This window comes from Rhinatrema bivittatum, chromosome 9 (assembly GCF_901001135.1).
Source record: "Rhinatrema bivittatum chromosome 9, aRhiBiv1.1, whole genome shotgun sequence".
NCBI lineage: Eukaryota > Metazoa > Chordata > Amphibia > Gymnophiona > Rhinatrematidae > Rhinatrema > Rhinatrema bivittatum.
The window spans coordinates 250,290,162-250,316,327 of NC_042623.1; the positions used below are offsets into that span (position 1 = coordinate 250,290,162).

General features: G+C 46.2%; 1 protein-coding gene across 3 annotated transcripts in view; it reads right to left on the reverse strand.

Annotated features, from left to right (window-relative positions):
• Positions 1-26,166, reverse strand: part of FNDC3B (fibronectin type III domain containing 3B) — a 679,078-nt gene that overhangs the window by 96,722 nt on the left and 556,190 nt on the right. For 2 of the 3 annotated variants that reach the window (XM_029615066.1, XM_029615067.1), the window contains exons 14-18: positions 24,841-24,927; positions 23,601-23,739; positions 16,019-16,090; positions 14,758-14,876; positions 11,756-11,861 (exon numbers count right to left, since the gene is read on the reverse strand). In XM_029615066.1, coding sequence (XP_029470926.1) covers positions 11,756-11,861; positions 14,758-14,876; positions 16,019-16,090; positions 23,601-23,739; positions 24,841-24,927 — 523 coding nt within the window. The remainder of the gene's footprint in view (positions 1-11,755; positions 11,862-14,757; positions 14,877-16,018; positions 16,091-23,600; positions 23,740-24,840; positions 24,928-26,166) is intronic. The other variant, XM_029615068.1, reaches the window with a different exon arrangement.

Consider the following 26,166-nt stretch of genomic DNA (forward strand, 5'->3'; position numbering starts at 1 on the left):
TAGATCTCATTTTCAAAAGGGCTATCTACTGCTAATTGATACCATCACCATAACTACGGGCTTGAAAGCACACCTTTTCACTAAAATTATTTTTAAAAGAAGTTTAAAAGGATATGAAAATTACAGGTGCTTGTTCAAGCAGGGCAAGCCTGTCTTGCCCCTGCGAACATAACTGTAGTCAAGGGAGTGAAAGGAAAGGCGGGATATTAGGTTAATGTGAAAGGAGGGGGAGGGGGGGGGAATGGGGACGTTAAGGAGACACTAGCCAATGGGGGGGAGTAGAATTCAAATGGGAGACAGGGATTGGAGGATAAAGGGGGAAAAGGAAAGGAAGGGGGTGGAATAACTGCCAGTCGGTGAGGAATGAAGGAGGCAACAGGTTGAGGCTTGCGTTCTGTCCTAGGGTGGGGTAAGCGGAGTAATTTATATCTCATAATAAACAAAATTAAACCTAAGTCAATTGAGGCTCCATCTCAATCGATAATTCACATAGTGAGCTGATTGCCCAGTATCAAGCTCTTATTTCTATTGTGAGTCTTTACCTCATTGGCAGTGTTCGGGTTGTCAAAAAAAAAAAAAAAATATAGATTAAATATACATAGCCCTTTCAAATCCCTAATTTCCTTCAAAAATATATAGATATATCAAATTTAACAGTACGATTTGTTTGAGGCATCTTTTGCCTAAGCCTAGGCATGCCTAAGAAGGCCAGGGATCGGGGTCGCGCCTCCGCGGCATCCGCCTCCCGCCGGGCTGCTTCGCCACCCTCCCACGCCTCCTACCTGGTCGCTCCAGCTCCTCCTCGCCGGCCCCCACGGGTTGGTTCCCTGCCTGCTGGCCCGTCCGCGCTTCCCCGTCCCGGCTCTCCTCCGTTCCCGTTCGTGCCCCCCCCCCCCCCGGCCCCCAAGCCGAGTCCGGTGAGAGCGGCCCCGAGTCAGAGGACGTCGGCACCGGCCTCGCTTGCCCCCCACCCCCCTCCCCTGGCGAGGAATCCTCGGCCGATGCGGCTGAAGTTTCCCTAAACGCGTCTGTTTTTGATTTCAGTTTCCTGCCTCCCGAGGCCAGCCCCTCCCCCCCCTGCCCTGCTTTTGCGTCGGCCGCGCGCGCTCCCTCGCCGCCTCTCCTGCGCGAGCCACCCTGTACCCCTGCGCCCGCCCCCCGCGGCCGTTCCCGTTTTCGCGCGGCGCAGCCCAGGGGCACCCTCCGTGCGCGCCCGAGCAGTTCCGCCCCCCCGGGTCCCAAGGGAGCCCCCGGCGCCAGGGGCCGAGCCGGCAAGCTTGCCAGCCACAAGCCGCGAACCTGCTTCCCTGGCATTGGCGCCCCCGGGCAGCGCAGCGCTGGTTCGTCCCCCGGACTGAACCCCCATCCGGTGTGTGCCCCACCCCAGGATAGCGGTACGGTGAGTATGCGCAGCCCCAGGGACCCCGCAGGCCTTGGCCGGAAGGGGGTGAATCGCAGAGGGGTTAGTGCAGTACCGCTAGTATCCACCAGGGGCACTTATGCCAGCTCCTGGGACCGCAGCAGGGATTTAGGGGCTCGGGGGAAGGGGTTGTTGCGATCCAAGCAATTAGGCTCAGGAGGTCAACGTAAGGCTCTACCTAGCGCTTCCCCTAGAGTGCGGGCGCCCCCTCAGCAAAGGTCCAGCAGAGTACTTGGGAGGGAGGGGTTTGGAGGATGGCCGGCATGGAGTGAGCGCTCGGCCGGGCCGGGTGAGAGGGCGGTGGACCTTTCAGCGGGCGACCCAGCCGGAGGGCAGGTAGGCCAGGTAGGGGGTAGAGCTAGCAGGGTGGGGAAGGGCATTCTTCGAGGGAATTGGGGGCACACGGGAAAGAAGGGGTGGGTACCCGAAAGGGGAGAGAGGTGTGTTTCCTTACAGAACCTGAGGATGACGAGCTGCCGGGGACATCGAGTCAGGAAGCTTGGAGAGAGCGGGAGTTCCATGGGGTACTATCCAGGCCGGTGCATAGTGGATCAGACTGCAACAGAAGAAACCAGGAGGAAGAGCAATGGCGCAGGGTGCCTACAGGCGCAGGTGAGGACGTGCAGACACCCAGGAGGGGAAAAAGGGAGTCCAAAAGAAAGAGGCATTGCTCTCCCTCTAGTTCATCTTCTAGTGGGTCGGAGTCATCTGAGTTTTCTTCGGATTCGGGCCCCAAATATAAGAGAGTGTTAGAGGAGGGGCCTTTGCACGGGGTTGGGCAGACAGCTAGCGCTACGTTGGCGGAATTATGGGAAGGGGTCCCGAGAAAGTTGCGCAGGAAAATTAGGAAGCGACGGTATGTGAACATTTTTAGATTGTTAGAAGGGAGGAGGAGGGTGAAGAGGAGCAAGAAGAAAGATAAGAAGAAGCATTCGAAGCCAAAGGGTGTTAAGGTAGCAAAGAATATAGTTAATTGGGTCCGTGGATTTTTAAGGCTTGCCAGCGTAGTTGGGCATTATGACGCTTCACAATATGGAGCTTTGCTATCATATGCTGATAGTATCCTTGGAGCGTTTAGGGATTACGAAGGTTGGGCATGGCTCAACTACGACGAGAAATTCAGAGATAAGATGGCAGGCAGCAAGGGGATGTCCTGGGCCACTCAAGACATCAATTTGTGGTTAACACAAATGACGTCCAAAGGGAACAGTGGGAGCAAGGCTATTAGTGCGGGCAGTGGAGCTACGAGTGGTGGTGTGGGAACAGGGTACAGTAGCGGGATAGGGCAGTCCTTTCGTGCGGGAGGGCAAGCCCTTCGCAGCATGCCCGGGGGAAAGGCAAAAGGGGCAGGAAGTGATACCTGTTGGCGATTTAACAGGGCAGTTTGCTTGTTCCCCGATTGCAAATTTCGACACGTGTGTTCGAGTTGCGGAGGGGGGCACTCAGCCCTCAAATGCGGTCAAGGGGGTAGTGGAACCCCAGGAAAAGGGGGGAAAGCGTAATACATTGTTTAGGGTGGCGGATTCTCCAGTGTCAGTGCAGGCGATGACACCTTGGTTGGAGAGATATCCGAATAAGAAGGTGGCCCAGTTTTTAAGGGAAGGGTTTCGGGTGGGTTTCGTGATTCCTTATGTGGGTCCCGGTTTTGGGGGTACGGGCAGGAACGCGCAGTCGGCTAGTCGGCATGCGCATATGGTAAGGGAAAAGATAGAGGCTGAAATCCAATTGGGTAGAGTGGGAGGACCTTTTATTGAGCCACCGTTTGTTAACATGCACTTGTCCCCGGTGGCAGTTATCCCAAAAAAGGAGCAGGGAAAGTTCTGTTTTATATTGAATTTATCGCATCCTTCGGGTAGTTCGGTGAATGATTATATCCCGCGGAGTTGTTGTTCAGTTAGTTATGCTTCATTCGATACAGCTGTCAGCTTGGTGTTAGCAGCAGGGAGAGGTGCGTTGCTAGCAAAGGCAGATATTGAAGCTGCGTTTCGCCTGCTACCTATTCATCCGGCATGTTTTCCTTTATTAGGCTTTCGATTCGAGGGGAGGTATTATGTAGATAAATGCTTGCCGATGGGATGCTCTGTGTCGTGTGCCTTTTTCGAAGCATTCAGCACGTTCCTGCATTGGGTTGCTGAACAATGCACGGGAGGTGGGGGTATTTTGCATTATCTGGATGATTTTTTGTTTGTTGGGGAAGAGGGGACGGATAGATGTCAGAGGCTCCTGGATGGTTTCTTACAGGTGACACACCAGTTCGGGGTACCAATTGCATTTCAAAAAACGGAGGGCCCGGTTTCCAGTTTGGTGTTTTTAGGGATAGAACTAGATTCCTTAACCTTAGAAGCGCGTTTGCCAGCAGACAAGCTGGAGAAGTTGAAAAGGTTAGTAGTGTCTACACGGCAGTTGAAGAAAGTGACATTGCGTCAGATGCAGTCCCTGATAGGTGTGTTGAATTTTGCGTGTAGGGTGATTCCAATGGGCAGGGCTTTTATTCGAAGGTTGTCCAGTGCAACGACTGGCATCAAAGGTAGGCATCATTTCATTAGAGTGACGTCCAGAATAAAGGACGAATTGGGAGTGTGGGAGGCGTTCCTAGCTTCTTTTAATGGAATTTGCATTTTACAACAAGATGAGGTTTCAAATGCGGAGCTAGAGTTGTATACTGATGCAGCGGGAGGGACCGGTTTCGGAGCATATTTTCAGGGACAGTGGTGTGCGGAGCAATGGCCGGAGGAGTGGAAGTGTCAGGGATTGACAAAAAATATTACCTTTTTGGAATTATTTCCAATCGTGGTGGCATTGTATTTATGGGGTAGACAGTTGGCGAACAAACGAGTGCTGTTTTGGTGTGATAATTTGGGAGTGGTACAGGTAATTAATAGACAGTCAGCAAAATGTCCTAAGGTATCCGAATTATTACGGGAATTAGTATTTCGGTGTTTACAGTTAAATCTGACCGTTAGTGCGCGACATGTGCCTGGGGAAATTAATGTGATAGCTGATGCTCTCTCTCGTTGCAAGTGGCAGGAATTTCGAAGAGCGGCGCCAGGAGCGCAGGAAGAGGGAGTGAAGCTGCCGGACCAGCTATGGCTGTTGGGACGCCGGTTTGGACGCTGATTCGGAAGTCACTGGCGCAGTCAACTTGGAGGGCATATGTGCGAGGATACGGGGTGGTAGGGAGTTATTTAAAGGGTGAAGGCTGGCACAGAGGAAAGGTGCGGGAGGATCAGCTGGTTCAATTTATCATGTGGGCCAAGACTAGCGGCTATTCTTTGGCGGCGGTGCGGGCGCATTTGACGGGATTCTCCTTTTTTCAGAAGTTGTATGGATGGGGAAATCCAGCTAATAGCTTTTTGATTAAACGAATTTTAGGTGGCTGGAAACGGGAGCAAGGCACGTTGCCGGACATGCGGCTGCCCATAAGGTACAGGGATCTCAAGTTGATAGTAGACTGTTTGCCGGAGGTTTGCTGGTCTGCCTATGAAGTGCTGTTGTTTAGGACAGCGTTCGTATTAGCGTTTTTTGGGGCTATGCGGGTGGGAGAGTTGGTAGCATCTTCAAAATTTAATACAAGGGGTAGGGGTTTGAAGGTGCAAAATGTTTGGATAGGTAACGGTACAGTTACACTGTGTATCCATCGGTCTAAGGTGGATCCATATGGCAAAGGCCAATTAGTCAGATTAATTCCGGCCGAGGAGGGGTGTGTGTGTCCAGTGGGGCATGTCATGAGTTACATGGCAGTTAGACCGGAGGTCGATGGGTTATTCTTGGTTCATAGGGATGGATGGCCAGTGACGGTCTATCAGTTTGTTCAGGTTTTGAAGAAAGCGCCGAGGAGTTTAGGTTGGGACGAACGACATTTCTCGTCACATTCATTCCGTATAGGGGCGGCGACTTCGGCGGCCGAATGGGGATTGCCGGATAGGGCAATCCAATCGATAGGGCGATGGAAATCGAAGGCTTTCCAGTCATACGTTCGTCATGAGAAATAAGTGCGGAAGAATACAAGTGGAACAGTTAAAAAAAAAACAAAAAAAAAACAAAACTCAAAGGAATAAGCAAGTAATAAATACGTTAGGAAAATAAGACTTCTAATACCTAACCGAAAGGGAGGAATGAAGGGTGTATGGGGATTGTTGTGCTGGTATTCATTGTGGTGTGTTTTTTCCAGAGAAAAAGACAGTGCGGGGGCGGCAGGAATGTGTCTGGGTCGTGGGCCATTCTTTTATTCACTGGGCTGCGTCGAGAGCACGACACAGACCGTATGGACTGAACTTGGAGCTGGAGGAGCGGCGTTGGCAGATCTTATGGCTCAGTCATCGAGGGATGAAATGGGACAATTTGCTATCATTTGTGGAACAACGTGTATTACAACTCGGGCATCCAAAAATTGTGCTTATTCATTTAGGGGGAAATGATGTTGGAGTAGGTTCTTGTAAGGACTTGATAGTTAAGATTAAAAAGGATTTCAGTACTTTGCTGAATGCTATGCAGGATACACATTGGGGGTGGTTGGATATTATTGTGCGTTTTAAATTCCTTCAGTCCCATTTATGGTGTAGGGGGGTTAAGAAGATAAATACGCAGGTTGGTAAGTGGGTAGTCAGGCAAGGGGGTTTTTGGGTGAGGCATGAGTGGGCTTGGGAGGTGATCCCAGGGTTGTTTCGTTCCGATGGAGTTCATCTATCGGACGTAGGTATCGACTTGTTTAACAATGCGATACAAGAGGGTTTAGAACAGGTAATGGGTAAAATGAGGACCGCAGTGGGGGGGAAACAATGACAACTAATGTTGTTATTGTTTTATGGCGGTAAACCCGAGCCTCAAATGTTGTTTATTGCATTGTGTTGTTAAAGTTTACAAAGGGGGGGGAAATCTTGTGCAGTGCGGGGGGGCTGCTGCACGAGATTGACAAAGAGCAAGAAGGGGGCCGATGCTCGGAGGCTTTACAGGGGGATGCTCCACCACTGGAAACGGTGGGGGGCGCTGTTGGACTGTTTACGGGGGGAAGCTCTTCCACTGGAAACGGTGGGGGGCGCTGTTTGACTGTTACCGGGAGGGGGGGGGGTTGTTATATTGTAGTATAAGTACTTAGCGAGGCTCGGGTTCGTATAATAAACTGCGGCCTTATTACTCCAAAGAAAGTGTGGCGTGATTTGTGGGAAAGTGGGGGAGACAAAAAGGGGGTTAATGAGGGGTGGGAAAGGAATGAGGGAATCTTGCATCTATCAGTTATTATTTCTGTTCACAAACAGTAGGACTCTTGGCCAGAACTCAGATAATATGCGAGGATAATCTAGAGCTCAAATCTTATTCCATTGCAAAAGATGGTGACAATTAAATTCTTCACAAGTCAATCACTTCTAAACATCATTTCTCTTCTACAAAGCACAATTCAAAAAATGATTATATAGAAGAACCTAAGACCTCCACATAAATATTTATATGGAATCTGTCTGTAGCTAGCTATCTATAGTCTGTTTCTCAAATGCCACAGATAATTACATTGAATCAATCAAGGTGGCAGCCATCTTTCACACAGAAACAGCAAAGAGAATGAACAGCTGTCAATTTTTTTGAAATAACTTCAGATATTTTCAACCACCTCCCAAGAGTTACAGTCCCTCTCATGGGCAACCTTAGCTTCTTCATCCAGTTTGCTTGTCCAAAAAAAATATTTGGGGCTTGATATTTAAAAATCAGCTGGCTAGCTAAGCTGGCCGGATAAACCTATCCGGCCAACATAGCCGGGATATTGAGTGGTGTGGCCTCGCCGCTGAATATACCTGGATATGTTTAAAGTTAGCAGGATAAGTTTATCTGGCTAACTTTATACCTGCTCAATAGCAGGTCTAACTTATCCAGCTAACTTAGTCGGATAAGTCAAAATATCTGCACTTATCCGGCTAAGGGCCAGATTCATTAAGACTTTTCCCCCATTTTGTGTCTATGGGAAAAACCCTTAGTGAATCAGGTACTTAGCCGGTTAAGTAGCTCCTCTCCCTTTTGCCCCTGTCCTGCCCACCACTTAGCTGGCCTAATACCTTAATGGATAAGTAATTATCTAGCTAAGAAGTGGCTACTCAGCACGGCAGGTTATTCAGCCGCTGCCACTTAGCCAGATAAGTCCATTTGAATTTTATAACAAGGTAAACATGAAGGTCCATAAACTTCTTAAATAATTATTTCATAAATAATTCCATGTTAGAGATAAATAAATGCCTTATGTTCCACCCTGCATATCATGCCTGCTTGGCTGAATCTGGAATCTAAAGATTCAAGACTGGTTCTGATAACTGGAAGGGGGACAATAAGTAAATATACAGCTCTAACACTAAACTTTCAAAAGGGAAACTGATAAAATGCGGAAAATAGAAATAACTGAAAGGTAGAGCGGCAAAGGTTAAAAATGTTCAACAGGCATGGACATTGTTTAAAAATACAATCCTAGAGGCACAGTCCAGATGTATTCCATGCATTAAGAAAGGTGGAAGGAAGGCAAACTATTACCGCCATGGTTAAAAGGTGAGGTGAAAGAGGCTATTTTAGCCAAAAAAACATCCTTCAAAAATTGGAAGAAGGATCCCTCTGAAGAAAATAGGATAAAACATAAGCATTGTCAAATTAAGTGTAAAACATTGATAAGACAGACGAAGAGAGAATTTGAAATGAAGTTGGCCATAGAGGCAAAAACTCATAAAAACTTTTAAAAAATATATCCGAAGCAAGAAACCTGTGAGGGAGTCGGTTGGACCATTAGATGACCGAGGGGTTAAAGGGGTGCTTAGGGAAGATAAGACCATTGCAGAAAGACTAAATTAATTCTTCGCTTCTATGTTTACTAATGAGGATGTTGGGGAGATACCAGTTCTGGAGATGGTTTACAAGGGTGATGAGTCAGACAAACTGAACCAAATCACTGTGAACCTCGAAGATGTAGTAGGCCAGGTTGACAAACTAAAGAGTAGCAAATCACCTGGACCGGATGGGTATGCATCCTAGGGTATCTGAAGGAACTCAAAAATGAAATTTCTGATCTATTAGTTAAAATTTGTAATCTATCATTAAAATCATCCATTGTACCTGAAGACTGGAGGGTGGCCAATGTAACCCCAATATTTAAAAGGGCTCCAGGGGTGAACCGGGTAACTATAGAACAGTGAGCCTGACTTCAGTGCCAGGAAAAATAGTGGAAACTATTCTAAAGATCAAAATTGTAGAGAATATAGAAAGACATGGTTTAATGGAACACAGTCAACATGGATTTACCCAAGGGAAATCTTGACTAACAAATCCGCTTCATTTTTTTGAAGGGGTTAATAAACATGTGGATAAAGGTGAACTGGTAGATGTAGTGTATTTGGATTTTCAGAAGGCGTGTGACAAAATCTCTCATGAGAGGCTTCTAATAAAACTCATGGGATATGAGGCGATGTCCTTTCGTGGATTACAAACTGGTTAAAAGACAGGAAACAGAGAGTAGGATTAAATGGTCAATTTTCTCAGTGGAAAAGGGTAAATAGTGGAGTGCCTCAGGGATCTGCATTTGGACCGGTGCTTTTCTATATATATAAATGATCTGGAAAGGAATACAACGAGTGAGGTTATCAAATTTGCAGACGATACAAAATTATTCAGAGTAGTTAAATCACAAGCGGATTGTGATACATTACAGGAGGACCTCGCAAGACTGGAAGACTGGGCATTCAAATGATAGATGAAATTTAATGTGGACAAGTGCAAGGTGTTGCATATAGGGAAAAATAACCATTGCTGTAGTTACACGAAGTTAGGTTCCATATTAGGAGCTAATACCCAGGAAAAAGATCTAGGCATCATAGTGGACATGGGGATGTGAATCGTTTTTCTGACGAATGAAAATATCAGAAGATATTTTCAAACTCGTCAGAATTCAGCGGGCCCCCGAACCCGATAGGAAAACCCCATGAAATTTTTTATGGGGTTCTCATCATTTTGGGGGGGCGGGAAGAAAGGGCACTTAAAAATAACCCCCAAACCCACCCCGACCCTTTAAATTTAATTCTTTCTAATCCTCCACCTTCCCGACCCCCCCCCCCAAATTTTTAAAGTACCTGGTGGTCCAGCGGGGGTCCCGGGAGCGATCTTCCACTCTCGGGCCGTCGGCTGCCACTAATCAAAATGGCGCCGATGGCCCTTTGCCCTTACCATGTGACAGGGGCTATCTGTGCCATTAGCCGGCCCCTGTCACATGGTAGGAGCACTGGATGGCCCGCGCCATTTTTAAAGATGGCACCGGCCGTCCATTACTCCTACCATGTGACAGGGGCCGGCCAATGGCACAGTTACCCTGTCACATGCTAAGGGCAAAGGGCCATCGGCGCCATTTTGTTTACTGGCAGCCGACGCCCGAGATCGCTCCCGAGACCCGCGCTGGACCACCAGGTAACTTTAAAAAAGTTTGGAGAGGGGGTCAGGAGGGTGGGGGATTAGAAAGAATTAAATTTAAAAGGTCAGGTTTTTGTTTTTTTTTTTCGGCACGACAGTCGATTAAAATGGGTATAAACCGCGGGAACAAAGATTTCCCGCGGTTTTTACCTGAACCAGATACTGGAAACGAGTCCGGTACCAATTCACATCCCTAGTGGACAATACTTTAAAATCGTCAGCTCAGTGTGCTGCAGCAGTCAAAAAAGGAAACAGAATGTTAGGGATTATTAGGAAGGGAATGGTTAATAAAACGGAAAATGTCATAATGCCTCTTTATCTCTCCATGGTGAGACCGCACCTTGAATACTGTGTACAATTCTGGTCGCCGCATCTCAAAAAAGATATAGTTGCGATGGAGAAGGTACAGAAAAGGGCAACCAAAATGATAAAGGAGATGGAACAATTCCCCCATGAGGAAAGGTTGAAGAGGTTGGACTGTTCAGCTTGGAGAAGAGACGGCTGAGGGGGGATATGATAGAGGTGTTTAAGATCATGAGAGGTCTTGAACGAGTAGATGTGAATCGGTTATTTACACTTTCGGATAATAGAAGGACTAGGGGGCATTCCATGAAGTTTGCAAGTAGAACATTTAAGACTAATCAGAGAAAATTCTTTTTCACTCAACGCACAATTAAACTCTGGAATTTGTTGCCAGAGGATGTGGTTAGTGCAGTTAGTGTAGCTGTGTTTAAAAAAGGATTGGATAAGTTCTTGGAGGAGAAGTCCATTACCTGCTATTAATTAAGTTGACTTAGGGAATATCCACTGCTATTAATTGCATCAGTAGCATGGGATCTTCTTAGTGTTTGGGTAATTGCCAGGTTCTTGTGGCCTGGTTTGGTCTCTGTTGGAAACAGGATGCTGGGCTTGATGGACACTTGATCTGACCCAGCATGGCAATTTCTTATGTTTTGCCTAGCTCACCAGTGGGAATTGAGGAGAGAGAGACAGAAAAACCTTTTGTGAGATCTGAGGATCTGATTCCTTTTTGCTTTCATTGAGGGTTGATGCAAAACTAGTGCTGGTTGTTGTTGCTATTGCCAATGGTGGTTGACGCTAGGGGTGTTTTGGAATCGCTTTATGATTGATAAGGAGGGTTTGTTTATTCTTCCTCACATGCTCTGGCTACTTCTGTTTCCTATTTAGTAGCCCTTGTCGCCAATCCTTTTCTGACCGTCTGAGTGACTTGATATCCTACATGTCTTAGTGTGGACGAGGTTCCACTGTACAAGTGTTGCTGTTTAGACAGTTTCTAGTTCGATCTTTCTTGCTCAGCCTTTGTCTGTGTCCTACCTTTGGGAACCAGAATAGCGTTCATGTTGCTCCTTATGGAAGCTTCATAGATGTTTCAATTTTTATTGCAAATTTGTTTGGCCATCCTCATGTCTTTCTGCCGTTGGTCATTAAGGAGGCAATTTTTAAAGTTTATGTAGTGTGTTCACATCCCACCCATACTTTGTATTCTCAGGTCTGAAAGCAAATTTTCAAAGGGAAACTCCCCTATGGCGAATCCCTTTAAAAATTTGGAGCCGGCAGCGCCACAGGACTTCAGTACCCATGGAGTTTGAAACTGCTTTACAGCAGAAGCAAGGTCTAGGCTGTAAATCAAAATCTAATCCTCACGTATTGTCTGCCAGCTCTGCCCTTCTCAGCCCTGGCCAGGAGATGAAGGCATTTTTCAGCCTTCACTGTGTTGGGTCAAAAATTGGCAATGAGATATGCCAAGGTCAACCAAAATGATGTATTTAATTCTGACCACTGAAAATGCCCTTGGTTTGGAGGAGGCCTAAATAGAGTCTGAACTAGCTGGTCTATTCCTACCTAGTCCAGTTACCGAGTAAATCAGTATTAGTCAGTATTACTCACCCCACTGTAACTGGACTTCTTTGTGTTTTGGTTTACCTAACACTCTTGGAGGTTGGCACTGACCTGGTGCAACACTTAGCGTGCGGATAGGCTGGCTCTCAGAACACTGGAAAAAAAAAAAAGCCATTAAGTATACTTACAATTTCCAATCCATTTTTACCGTTTTAACACTCGAGCTCTTGGGTTTGGCAGTACATTCTGACACAATGCAAGTAAGCAATCAAAAATTGTTACACGATTTATTGCAACCCCCCCTTGTGATCTATGATAGGGTGGAAGATCAAATGCGAATAATAAATCAGGAAAGGGGAAACGGATCTGGACAGTTTTGTTTCTCAACTGAAACGAGGAAACAGAGACACAAAGCAATTTGCTATGCGTCCTGCGTGTGGAGAGACCATTACTAGAGGCGAGAAGATAGCTCAGTTTTCACATTCATCCATTCTTAAACTGCTCCATTCACAGATGAAAAACGGTCTTTCACAACCGCAGCCCTCACTGACCACTACATTTGCAAAACATACTCCACAGAACTTCCTTTTATTAGCTCGCACCATCAGCTTCACCAGTCTTTCTTGTACTTTCAGATCTCTCGATCACGATGCATAGCAGCCACGATGCTTACGCACAACAATGCCAAAGCCAGGCACAGCTGTTGCTGTATAGTATGCTACTGTTACTGCTTGAGTTATTGCAGCCCGCAGTGACATCCTACCAGCAGTATAATGGACACTGCAGGTTTCCCCTCTCCCTATTGAAAAGGGAGAGAGCTGTTACCCAAAGAACCAGGTAAGGGACAACTTTATTTTATATATGAGAAGGGATTCCCCCTCCTCAGCATGGGGGTTTAGCTACCCTTCCTTGTTAAAGTGCCTTAAACAAACCCAGGCTGGTCTCCCATTCTTTGGTCAGCTGGAGACTCTGCGGAACGCTTACACTGAATGCAGGAGTTTGTATTATGCTTAGGTCGTGTAAAATCCAAACGTTGCTATTTTTGTTTCATGCTAAGGGTTGTTTTCCCTCTGTTTAAATCCAAACACTTTGTATTTTGTTTGTCAAGTGCTTCCCTTGTATGTTTAAGGCAATGGCTTTCTTTCCATTATCAATACTTGCTTGGTATTGGAAACCCTGATTGCTGATATAGCTGTGAGCGGATCTGTTCCTTTAAGGTCAGGTGCCTGAATGACCCCCAGCACCCCGAGTCTGTCCTTTAAAGAAAGGCTGTTTTGCTTGCTGGGTCCTCTCGTCTCTGCCTCCTACACTCATTCGTCCTGTGGCTCCCTCACAGTGATGTAATATGGCACGGAGTGGCATCAGCTGCCCAGGCAATCCCAAAAGGACTACGTTTCTACTGAATTCTAACAGCAAAAACCCCCATTGGGTATCATCGGCTCGCCCTCCCTTTTTTTTACTCTCTTCCTGAATAAGATTATCCACCTTTCTCCTGGATCGCACACACACATGCATGGTATGCTTGCTCTGTGCTGAGATTTCAAATGTATCACTTTACTTTAATTACTAGGCACAGTGCTTACCATTAATGGCATGGATGCTCTCAATTAATACAGGAGCTTGAGAGAGCAGACTGCACTAGAATGTGGTGTCATTAGTACAATCACAATTCAACACGTTAAAGCACCATTTAAGTGTGGGATAGCTTACTGGCATCTATTCTTTAAATTAGATTTTTACTTTATGGAGCCGTTTTTCCTTCCTGCTCTAATCTGGCTTTCCGCTCATTTGGACTGTGCCATTATCCTTCTTCGCAACTGAGGATTTTTTTTTCCTTTTATTTTATAATCTCACTTTCCACAACTGAGATAGTCCTTGGCCAGGGCTATAGAGCATTGCGCCCTCTGGAACCCGGTATGCGTATACCCTACGTCTGGCCAGAAGGGGGCAACCACTGAATGATGGTGGAGCCAGGGACTGCCCCACCCCTGAATTCAGGGGGAATCTTTCCTCCCAAGCCCCTTGGTTGGCCCAGGGAACAGAAATCTGGCCCATGACTGTCAGGGCACAACTATTGAAGAGGGCTTAAAACTTCCTTAGAAGCTTGGTCATATTTATTTAGACTCCCCACCCTCCTGTTCTTTTGTACCTCCAGCTGAAGCAGAACCAGGGGCTGGCAAATGACGCCCAGAGTTTTATGTATCTGCACAGTGCAGCAAATTCTTCAAGGTGTTACAGAAATATTAAATAGAAGACACAGCTGCCTTCATTTACGATTCCCCAGGGAGATGGGGTTTTTTCCCCTATTTTTCTATCCCCTCCCCAACTTACCTAGTAGCAACAGTCTTCCGGTCGGGGCCAAGCATCAGGACTCCTTGCCAGACCCCGCCTGTTAGGCGATCACTGAAACTCCTTCCCCCAGCCTACAGGCTGTGAACAAATCAAACCCATGTCCCTTACAGGGCCAGTGTCGCTGAACCACCAGCCCCCAACCCCTCTATTAGTTCACATTTTAAGAAAAGACATACACCGGTGCCTTGAAATAACAAACAAGGAATTAACATATTGGATTTACAAGGAAAAAGGGTTTGTTGTAGCTGAATTTGGACAAGAACTGCTTTGGACTTCATGCAGGTACAACCAAAGTCTGATGCAAAGGAGAGGTTTACAGACAAATCACTGTGAGGGTCGCGTGGAGTAAAGTGAGTGAGTGGGAAACTTACCTGGATATCCAGCGGAACTTACCCGGATAAGCATTCTGCGGAATATAAAGTTATCAAGATATCTCTGTCCAACCAGACTTACCCAGCTGTCTGAAGTGAAACTGCACCCTGCGTCTTCGTACCCAGCTACCTTTTTTTGAGGATTTCGAGTTGCCCAGACAAAATTCAACCAAGGAATGGGTAGAATATTCAAATTTTGTGTTTTGTCCAGATAACTTTGAAAGGTAGCTGGACAAACCATTTGAATATCAACCTCTGCACCTCCAACCAACAGTACAGATACAGTAATTGCACTTGAAATCATTTGCATTTTGAAACAATCCCTACCTGACTGTGTCCACCTGTGCTGATACAGCATGCCCGCACTTTGTACAAAGTGCCTGGTGTTAAGTGGTTGCAGGTATATTCTGCAGCGGATCCACTGTACGCCACTGTCCACTGATTTGCTGCAAAAGAAAATTAAAATAAGGATTATTTTCCCCTTTTGGCAAAGCTGAAGGCTATCAAGGTAACACCAATACAGAAAAAAGAAAACGAGAGGAGAGTCGACATTGACGTCTTTAGGTGCGTGACTTTTCGAGTTACGTGCATAAAAGCAAAGATTTGAAACTTTACCCCTGCTGACCTCTTAAATTTTGTGCACACAACTTTTTATGTACACAACACTTATCCAGACGAAAAGCGGAGGTCAAATGAGGCATTCTGGGTGCAGGGATCAGGGCTCATACTGAGCATATCCAGCTAACGTTAAGCACACTAGTCTGGTTGGAAAAAAAAGTGTCCTGACTTTCTCTGGATAAAGACAAGTGGGTAACTTTATCCGAGTATATTCAGCAGCAGACTTGAGCATATATGTAGGTCCTGCTGAATATCTGGGAAGAGCCATGCATGAAACTTTCCCTGGATATTTTTTGGGACTCGCTGGTTTATTGAACATTGACTTCCGAGTAATATGTTTATATAAAATATGCTGTATTAGACCATCTGAAAGGGGAAAAAAATGCTATCCTTTCATTTAACATTACTACTACAATGATGATAAACCAAAAGCCACAGACTATTTACATTTTACATTTATAGCAAAGTGCATGCATGAAATGAATTCAGAGTGAACTGGATGCTCACAAGCCTATTTCCACTAACCAACCTGGGCATGTACTGCCTGCATCCTCTTTACAGAGGGGGTCCAATTACCATGTTTCAGTTAGCCAAAAGAAAACCTTAGATTTGTTAGTGGAGTCTCCACATGTTCCCTGGTCACATCCATTTATTTATTTATTTTTTCCAACAGGAGCTGTTCTAGTAATATCAGTGATTGCAATCCTACTGAAAGGCTGGGGTCCAGCTAACATCACTGCAACTCCTGGCAAAAAAAACGGGTGCTCCCAAGAGGAGTAGGATCCTCATGTTCAAGGTGCGATAGTTGGAGAACCGCTTGAGTCTAGAACTTTCTATCTGATCAGGCAGGGTCTTTCACCTGATTGGATAGAATGTTCCTTCCTCTTTGGGTCACAATAGCTGGGTCTCTTACCGCTAGAACATGCATTGCTTAATTTCCTATGATAAAACAGGTTTTTAGCAAGTTTACCTTCAGAATTTCCTTCCGAAATCTCTAATAAATATTGTAGGATTTCTGAGCCACCATTGTCCAGTGGAGGATCTGAAAGGAAAGAAATCATGAATGCAATACTTAATGCACATTGAGGCTGCCAACTGGTTGATGGAATTAAAACTCCAAACTGCATATCTCACAGGAAGGGATATCATATGCTGACCCTTTTATTCAGTCTGTCATCCTCTGTGTACAGTGCAGTACACACACATAAGGGGCAATCTGCAAAGAGCCCACTTCGTTGCCAACAACACGGGTGGTCATAATGAGTTGCTTACTTTCCTTTCAAAACTGGCATATAGTAATGAACGTTAAAACTGCACCCGCTCTTTTGGGCAGCGGCCAAAACAGGGTGTGTACTTTTGAAAATGTCATGTCTTCTCCTAAAAATGCCCCTCATTACTGGGCTGAAGAGCATGTCACAGTCCTCGCATGCTGGGATCTTATTACAGCAGCTCATTGACAGAAAGCCCCCCTCCCCCACCCTGCACATGCCTTTTCAATATTTTCTAAAAAGCTGGGGCATAGGTTCACTTCAATGCAAGTACAATGAATTGCAAAGGGCCAGACAGAACTTTTAAGAAAATCAATAACAAATATTTGAAAGCAAAGAGCATGATTATGTGATTCCCTGACCTCCCCGATGCTGTTTTCCGTACTCATCTAATGCTGCATACACTGCTCATGCTGTCTAGGATGGGTATTGCATGCCTAAACTGTAATAATTATTATTTTTTGCCTGGCAGTTGCTCCCCTGCTCCCTGAATCTGGACTAACCTCTGTTAGGCTATGGCATGGTGAGCCTTCATTCACAGCTACCTGGGGGGTTTTCTCCCTGTTTATACCCCCTCCCAACTTACTTGGCCTAGTTATTACAAGGAGACCACCTCCAGAGCCCTGTGATCCTGCATCTTGTCTGGCCCTAGGTGTCGCCATTGCACAATGACTGGGCTCCCATCAACAAAAGGGGGTGTGAATGCTGCTTCCAGAACATCCTCAGTCCCGGCCAAGCTGGTGATCTGGCCACCAAACTATATATCTGTGTGTGTGTATATATATTTGTGTGTGTGTGTGTGTGTATGTGTATATATATATTTTTTTTAACATGGCAATTTTCACCTGTCCTTTTCTATTTTCAGCTCAACTAGAAAAGAAAATGGGTTCTTATCTGATAATTTTCGTTCATGTAGTACCATGGATCAGTCCAAACCATGGGATATGCCTCCCTTCCAGCAGGTGGAGACAGAGAAAAACTTGAAAGGCACCATCACTTAACCTGATGTGCCTCCTGCATCCCTTCAGTATTTAGAATATCAAAGTAGAAAAGGACTAGCAATGAATCAAGCAAGATCATAACTGTAAACATGAACAGATAAACACGTAAACTGTATCTTTCTTTCTTAGTATGCTGCAATAACATAACTAACATGTGCGCGCGGACTGCAAAAATTTCCGTACCCACTCCTAGTCTTTGGGCTGATGTTTGGACTGATTCGTGGTACTACAGGAACGAAAATTATCAGGTAAGACCAATTTTCTTTTCCCTGTACATACCCAGATCAGTCCAAACCATGGGATGTACCAGTTTCCCTAAACCGGTGGGACCTTGCGAGTCCCACACGCAGCACGCCACTGCCAAAATCTCCAGGTGCTTGAACGTCCAAACGGTAGTGGCGAGCAATTGTATGGAGCGTCTTCCAAGTAGCGGCTCTGCAGATCTCCTCAGGCGATACCAACTGCTATTTGGCCCAAGAAGCTGCTTGAGAACGAATAGAATGGGCCTTCAAGCCCTCCGGAACTGGTCGTCCTTTACAAATGTATGCCAACAAAATGGTTTCTCTCAACCATCGAGCAATCGTTGACTTAGAAGCCTTTTGACCTCTCCTGGGACCACTCCAAAGGACAAACAAATGATCTGAGAGTCTGAAAGAATTTGTGACTTCCAAATACCATAGCAAAGCACATCTAACATCCAGCCGACAAAGCTCACGCGTGTGCTGGGCAGTGTTTGCTAAATCAGGAAAAGCCGGAAGCTGGACTGACTGGCTTAAATGAAAAGACGACACTACCTTGGGCAAGAACGATGGTACCGTTCGAAGTGAAACCCCCGATTCAGAGATTCTCAAGAAGGGTTCCCTACAGGAAAGCACTTGCAGCTCAAAAATTCTGCGAGCTGATATGGCCACCAAAAACACTGTCTTCAGGGTGAGATCCTTCAATGTTACCAACTTAAGGGGCTCAAACTGCGGGTCACACAATCCGCAAAGAACCAAATTAAGACTCCACGACAGACATATCGGATGGACAGGGGGGCTTCAAATGCCTTACTCCTCTGAGGAAACGTACCACATCAGGATGGGACGGCACCGAACTACTAACCAGATTGCCGAGGGCCGCCACCTGTACCCGAAGGGAATTAAAAGACAAGCCCTTGGCCAAACCATCCTGCAAAAAACTCAACATCTGAGCAATCATAGCACGTCTGGGAAAAAGTCCTTGCTCCCGATACCAGGTCTCAAAAACTCTCCACACTCTACTATAAGAGAGAGAGGTAGACGCCTTTCTGGATTGTAGCAATGTAGTGATAACTGCCTCAGAATATCCCTTCTTTCTCAATCTCCTCCTCTAAAAAACCAGGCCGCTAGACAAAAGCGAGCTGCCTGGTCGAAATATATAGGACCTTGACGGAGAAGATGCAGAAGATGTCCGAGTCGCAGAGGACCGTCCACAGCTAGATTGATCAGATCCACGAACCATGGACGTTGGGGCCATTTCGGAGTTACTAGGATTACCCTCTATCCTGCGAAGCACCTTGCCCACCAGAGGCCAAGGACGGAACAAGTACAGGAGCACTGAGGTTGGCCAGGGAAGCACTAGGGTGTTGACCCCCTCCGCGCCGTGATCTCTCCTGCGACTGAAGAAGCGAGGAGCCTTGGCATTGCCCCGCGTTGCCATCAAGTCCATATGAGGAGTTCCCCATCTACGAGATATGAGATCCATTGCCTGTTCCGAGAGTTCCCACTCTCCGGGATCTATGCGTCTGCGACTTAGAAAGTCTGCTTGAATGCTGTCCTTCCAGGCGATGTGAGAGGCCGCTATTGTTGCAAGATTTTGCTTCGCCCAATCCATGAGCAGTTCTGCCTCCTCGGCTACAGCTTGGCTTCTGGTGCCTCCTTGACAATTGATTTAGGCCACTGTCGTCGCATTGTCGGAGAGGACGAGAACCGTCTGATGGCATCAGTGTGGAAGAAAGTGTTGAAGGGCTAAGCGAACCTCTCTGGTCTCCAAGCGGTTGATGGTCCATTCGGACTCCTCTGGGGACCATCTGCCCTGTACTGACAGAGACTGGCAAACAGCTCCCCAGCCGGAGAGACTGGCATCCGTGGTTACCACTATCCAGTTCGGGACTTCCAGACTCATCCCTTGCGACAGGTTGTATGGGCAGAGCCACCACCCAAGACTGGACCTGGCATGATCTGTGAGTGGCAGAATTTCCGACTTGGGGTCCCATCGGGAAAGCAATGCATGTTGTAATGTAATATGAGCAAAAGCCCAAGGTACCACCTCTAGAGTGGATGCCATCAAGCCCAGAACTTGCAGGTAGACCCAAGCCTTGGGCAGCGGTAGAGCTAACAAGCGACAAACTTGTCCCATCAGTTTGCTCCTGCGATCTGTCAGGAGGAAGACCTTCCCGACTGCAGTGTCAAACCGAGCTCCCAGAAAATCCAACATCTGGGAGGGAACGAGGTTGCTCTTGGACTGATTGATCACCCATCCGAGGGATTCCAAGAGAATGGTCATCTGGTGTATCGCTTCCACACAGCAATCTCTCGATTTTGCTCTGATCAGCCAATCGTCCAGGTAAGGATGAATGAGCAAGCCTTGCCTCCGGAGAAAGGCTGCCACCACCACCATGACTTTGGTGAACGTGCGAGGAGCGGTCGCGAGGCCGAAGGGCAGAGCACAGAATTGGTAATGCATTCCCAGCACCATGAAGCGAAGGAACATTTGGTGATCCTCGCGTATGGGAATGTGCAAGTATGCCTCCATCAGATCCAGAGAGGCCAGAAATTTGCCCTTGCGCACCGCCGCGATGACTGAACGCAGAGATTCCATGCGAAAGTGGGAAACCTTGAGAGACTTGTTTACCTCCTTGAGGTCCAAAATTGGCCAGAAGGAGCCCTCCTTTTTTGGAACTACAAAGTAAATGGAGTACCTCCCTTTCGTCCAGTGCTCTGGAAGTATGGGCTTCACAGCTCCGGGGGCCAGTAGACGTTCCAGAGTTTGACGAACAATCTGTTGTTTGGCCTAGGGACCACATGGAGATATGAGGAAGAACTCTCTGAGAGGACGAGCAAATTCCAAAGCGTAGCCTTGTTCTATTATGCTTAGCACCCACTGATCAGAAGTAATTGTGGCCCATGCCTCGCAAAACCGTGACAGGTGACCCCCGACCCACGGGATCGAGGGATGGGCCGACCGCATCTCATTGTGTAGGCTTGGAGGCAGGAGCAGAGGAGGAACCACCTCTGCGTCCACGGAAGGACGAGGACCAGGCTTGACCTTTGGCAAAAGGCTGTCACTGTCCGGTTGCTTCCTGCCTGTTTGGCCGAAATCTCCGTTGCCCCCAAAAATGAGAGCGGGATGACGAAAACCTCTAGAGGGTTTCGGTCTGTCCTCTGGCAACTTGTGAACCTTGTTTTCCCCCAGGGACTTTATCAACTGCTCCAAATCATCACCGAATAAAAAACCACCTTTAAATGGGATAGTCCCTAGCTGAGCCTTGGATGAAACATCCGCTGACCAGTAGCGGAGCCACAAAAGACACCTTGCCGACACTGCAGACGACATGCTGCGAGATGAAGTGCGGAGGAGGTCATATAGAGCATCCGCCCCATATGCCACTGCAGCTTCCAAATGCTGTGCCTGTTCAGACTCTCCCGGAGGAAGATCTCTAGACATCAGCAGCTGCTGAACCCAGCGCAGGCTCGCTCGCATGTAACTGCTACACACTGCTGCTCGGACACCCAGGGCGGAGACCTCAAAAACACGCTTAAGCAGGACTTCCAGTTTGTTGTCTTGGAGATCCTTGAGGGCCGTCGAGCCTGCCACTGTAATGGTGGTCCTTTTAACCACAGCCGAAACTGAGCGTCCACTTTAGGAGATTGGAGGAGCGCCAGAAAGTCGTCTGATAACGGATATAGCTTATCCATGACGCGACCCACACGCAGACCAGCATCCGGAGCCTCCCACTCCCTGGTCACCAGCTGCTGAATCATGGCATGTACAGGAAAAACCTGGGCTGGAGTATGCAATCCCTCTATAACCGGATCCACCAGATTCTGGCAGAGCTTGCAGGGGGAGCTCGACCCCCAGCTCAGACAGAACTGCTGGAATGAGGGGCTCTAATTCCTCCCTCTGAAACAGCCTGGCCACCTTAGGGTCATCCCTCTCTAAGGGGTTTGGTTTTCCTTGCTCCTCATCCAATCCCCCACCAGCAGGAGGGAAAGGAGAAACTCCTGCATCTGTCGCCGCACTGCCCGGAACGTATGGAGTGGCTGTGCCACCTGAAGCCACAGCGCCTTTCAACTTCGCGACCTGTAGAGATGCGGGAACATCTGTGCACTTGGCTATCTTGGGGGGGGGGGGCGGTCCCTGCACAGGTCTCAGCGGCATGGGAGCACCTTGTGGAGATCTCCAATCCAAAAAGGCTTTATGCATAAGGACAAAATCCAAAGAAAAAGAATCAGGATCAACATCCTGCCCCCCCAGGGAAAACAGGGTCTTCCAGTAAATCATCCTGGTCCTGATCCAAAATATCAGGACAGGCAGGGACCGGAGATAACGCAGGGGGAAGCTCCCCCTCCCCCCTAGCACTTGTTTGAGCTGCAGCAAAAGGGTTTAAAATGGCTGCCGTCCCTGTACTGAGGGAGAAAGGATCAGCACTGAGCTCTCGTGGAGCTGATCTTTTCAGCACCCCTCGAGGTTTGGGCAATGCTGCAGACCCTGAAAAAGAGCTGCCCTCCCCACCAGACAGACAGTGGGAGCAAATTCCAGTGCTAGAAAGCCACGCAGAAGATTCTCCACATGCTACACATCGGGGGGGGGGGGGGGGGGGGGGGAACAGCTCAAAAACCGTGAAAAACGTGGCGAAATTCAGCGAAAATGTGGCGATTCAGGTGGGGAGGGGTCCTGGATTGCAGCAGACTAAAAAAGAAAAATTTCAATTTTTTTTTTTTTTTTTTACAGAAGTGCTCAGGAACACCACAGGGTAGGAGAGGGACTGCTTACCTTGCTGGAGCCCCGCGGGGTCGCCAACCCCAGCTCCAATACCTGCTACCAGAGAGGATGAACCCGCAGGATATCACAACCCTCTGGGAGGATAGGGAAAAACTCCCTGCTGCACAAGAACGTCTTCCTTCCTTTTTTTTTTTTTTTTTTAAACTTGCTTGATTCACTACTTTATAGCTAGTTCAATTTTAGTTAGCTTTAAGGGATAGCCTAACCCCAGACACAGGGCAAGACTGCAGGGTTTGCACCACCTCCATCTGCTGGAGACAGAGAAATACTGAAGGGATGCTGGAGGTTAAGTGAGGATGCCTTTCAAGTTTTTCTCTGTCTCCATCTGCTGGAAGGGAGGCATAACCCATGGTTTGGACTGATCCGGGTACGTCCAGGGAATCAGGGTTGGAAGCTTGCACATAAGCCTTCATTTGCAACCACCTGGGGATTTTTCCCCCCACTGCACCAATGTACCTAGTCTGATCACTGCAACTGTCCTGGACCAGGGGTCAATTATCAAGACTTCATTTTGAAATCTGAAATCATGGACTTCGAATCTGGACACCCTTGAGTGCTGATCAAGACTCTCTCCCTCCAGGCAGCTATGAGTGCTGCCTCTGCAACCTAAATCGACTTGGAGAGAGAAAGACCTAACTTGGGAATCTAAACAGGGGTCTTTCATATTGACAGTGAGTAGTACCACCACCAAGTCACCGGGCCTGCCTAAATTGTATTTTAAGGAGAACTTTAGCTGTCTTTAGATGATTTACATCAATGTTGAACATATTGTACTTATGTGAGATATCTCTTGTATCTCACTACTGTGCAGAACACAATAAATAATAAAAAAAAGCTGTATGTATAATATATCTAAAGAGCATATATTCCCAGATCTTCTCATTTTTGTTTTTTTTAATAACTGAGAGAATATGAAATATCAGTGCCAGTCAATCAGGTGCCAAATTCAGCAAGGATTAGCTGGCAGTAAATGCCAGTCAAGTCTCATTGGTAATACTACAGCTTAAAAGAAATACATTTAACCAAAATCCTCATTAAAACCAGCTTTTTTTTTTTTGTTTCTCATTCTGTGTTTTAACAGTGACAGTGCCCACGGCATTGGGTATTCTCAATGGACTGCCTTTGCCCTGCCATTAGATGCACTGGCCTTTTGATCAGGACATACGCAAGCTTGGACAGTACTCTCCTGACAGTGCTTGCTGCCGTGGGCAAGAGAGACAGGGAGGTATGCTGCAAGAATTCAAATGCAGAGCCTTACCCCACTTAACACTAAAACCATGAGATGTGATAGGCCCTACAAGAAGGGGCCTGGAGGGAGGTCCTGGCCTATCCGGGCTGGTTGTGCAGACCAAAATATCACTTGGATTGCTCTTTCCCTCCACGTTTGATGCAATGAGCTGGAAGGAACAAACATCTATTATCAGTCAGGCACAAAACTTTATCGACAGCAATATATTCAAACTGAGATAGCAGGAAACTATGATAACAAATGTCTCATTTGGTCACCCCGGGCAACCTCTGCTACTACAGGGATAAAATACTGCATAAACCAGAGTAGTTTTAAAGTCCAAAATTAAATTCATTATCACTTTCTGGCTCCTTCCCCAATAGCGCTGATTGATTGTGCAAAACAATGATGGCGGGTTTGTATTGAAAATGGTTGATGATTTCACTGCTGCCCAAAGCTAACAGCAAGGCAAAATTCTATGGTAAGGTAATGAGATGCAAAGACATGCTAAATAGTTCATTACCTATTAAAGCATTAACACACAAAATGTAATGCAGAGCTGTATTAACACCAAAAAACGGATCTGTCCATACTACTGTGTTATCAAATGCCTTATTAGCAGGTCATTAATACTGTTTGCTACCAGGCCCATCAAATACCTCATTAACAAGTTTAGCACACAGGGCCCCATAGTTTGAAGGAGTGTCAGAGTATTCTAAAACCAAGAAATTCACCGTTTTATTGTTTTGTCGCTGATAAAGCATTTGAGAGGTAGTATTTCACTGACAATCAAGTTCAGATCCTGAAAAAATCCCATTTGTGCAGAGCAGAAATTTCTAACCCCAGCTTTCACAGTGTCAGATTTTGCATAGCTGATCTCATATGTTGAGGACAAGCTCGAGATGATTAAAAGCGAGTAGAATGCCACCACCTGCTGGACATATGGTAAATTGCAAGTTACTGGCTAGGAAGAACAGTATCTGGCTCACATGCATCTTTAACAATTTACCCAAATGGAGAGTGATGGATGAAACCATCAGCTCTTATGGATACAATCCTGCATAATTCCACAGGACCAAACTGTCCAGCTTTGTGTTTTAAGAAGATAAAAAAAAAAAACAACCCAATCCCATATTTACTATACAGAATAGAGTTGGGTGGGGGGATGCACTTTTGCTTTTTCTTTTGGTAGCAAAAGGGGATCCAAATAAGAGCCCAGGGATGCTCTTTACAGCTAAAAATTCAAGACAGGAACAGGAAAAGAACTTACCCTAAATTTATATTGTGTGCTTCTTTTGAGATTTTTCACAGTACAGGTTAGATTTTCCCCTGTATACTTCGGGTGAAAAACACTATCCTGCAGGGTTAAAAAACAACAAACAAGTTATATTGCCACAAAGAAGTAATGCAATCAATGTCCTGCCCTGAATTTGCAACCTGCTACTTTAGATGCATGCTTTCTATTCAAACAGTAATTTACTGACAAGGGATCAATTTAATTATAAAAATTTTGGCCAGACACATAAAAGAAGTTTTTCTCCCTGGTCATGCCTATGAGAAAACTCCTTGGTGTGGGTGGCTCCTGGTGTGGTAAATAAACTGGAAGATGAAAATGTTTGCTTTCTGATACATATTGGTTCAAGTACCAATATTTAAGTTCTGCACTTGTTGCTGGAGGATGTGGTTAGGGAAGTTGGTGTAGCTGGGTTTAAAAAAGGCTTAGATAAGTTCCTGGAGAAGTCCATAAACTGCTTTTAATGAAGCTGACTTAGGGAATAGTCTCTGCTGTTACTGGCATCAGTAGCATGGCATCTATTTAATGTTTGGGTACTTGCCAGGTACTTGTAACCTGGATTGGCCACTGTTGGAAACAGGATGCTAGGCTTGATGAACTCTCAGTCTGATCCAGTATGGCAACTTCTTATGTTTTTATCTTTAGCATATTACAAGAAATAAAGGTCAACAAAAGAAGCAGAAGGTAACATCCTTTTATTGAACTAAATGAAAACGTCTGTAATTAACTTTCGAGGGTCATGCCTCCTTCATCAAGTCAACTTTCTGTTTTATGATAACCTGATGAAGGAAATACAGCATGGAAAAAGTTAATTATACATTTATTCCGTTACTCCAGTAGAACGGTATCACCTTCAACTTTTTTGATGACCTTTATTTCTAGGATATCCAAGTGAACCAATATTGTAACTGCACTACTTTATTCAAGACGGTACATACTGCAAGAAAAAAGTTTTTGGAGGGTATGGAGTCTGGATGATCACATTTAGTACAAATATTACTTAATGAGCTGAGAATATTTTAAAGTTTCCACATCAGTTCATCTTGAATATAACTTACTAGAAAGTCAGAGATTATAATAGTAATTGATTTATATTGGACTACAAGCCATATGCAGCACTGTACAGCTTACAAACTTGTCAAGACACACAGAAAAGACAAATAGAGGTCCTGTGAGCTGTTGACTGATCTGCATTCAGCAGTCAATATATAAGTGTTCCGAGTGTGTTCTCTATGCCTGATAAAGGAAGGCTTTTTCCCTTAGGGAATCTATCCATGCTTCTAATGAATTTTATTCTCTGGG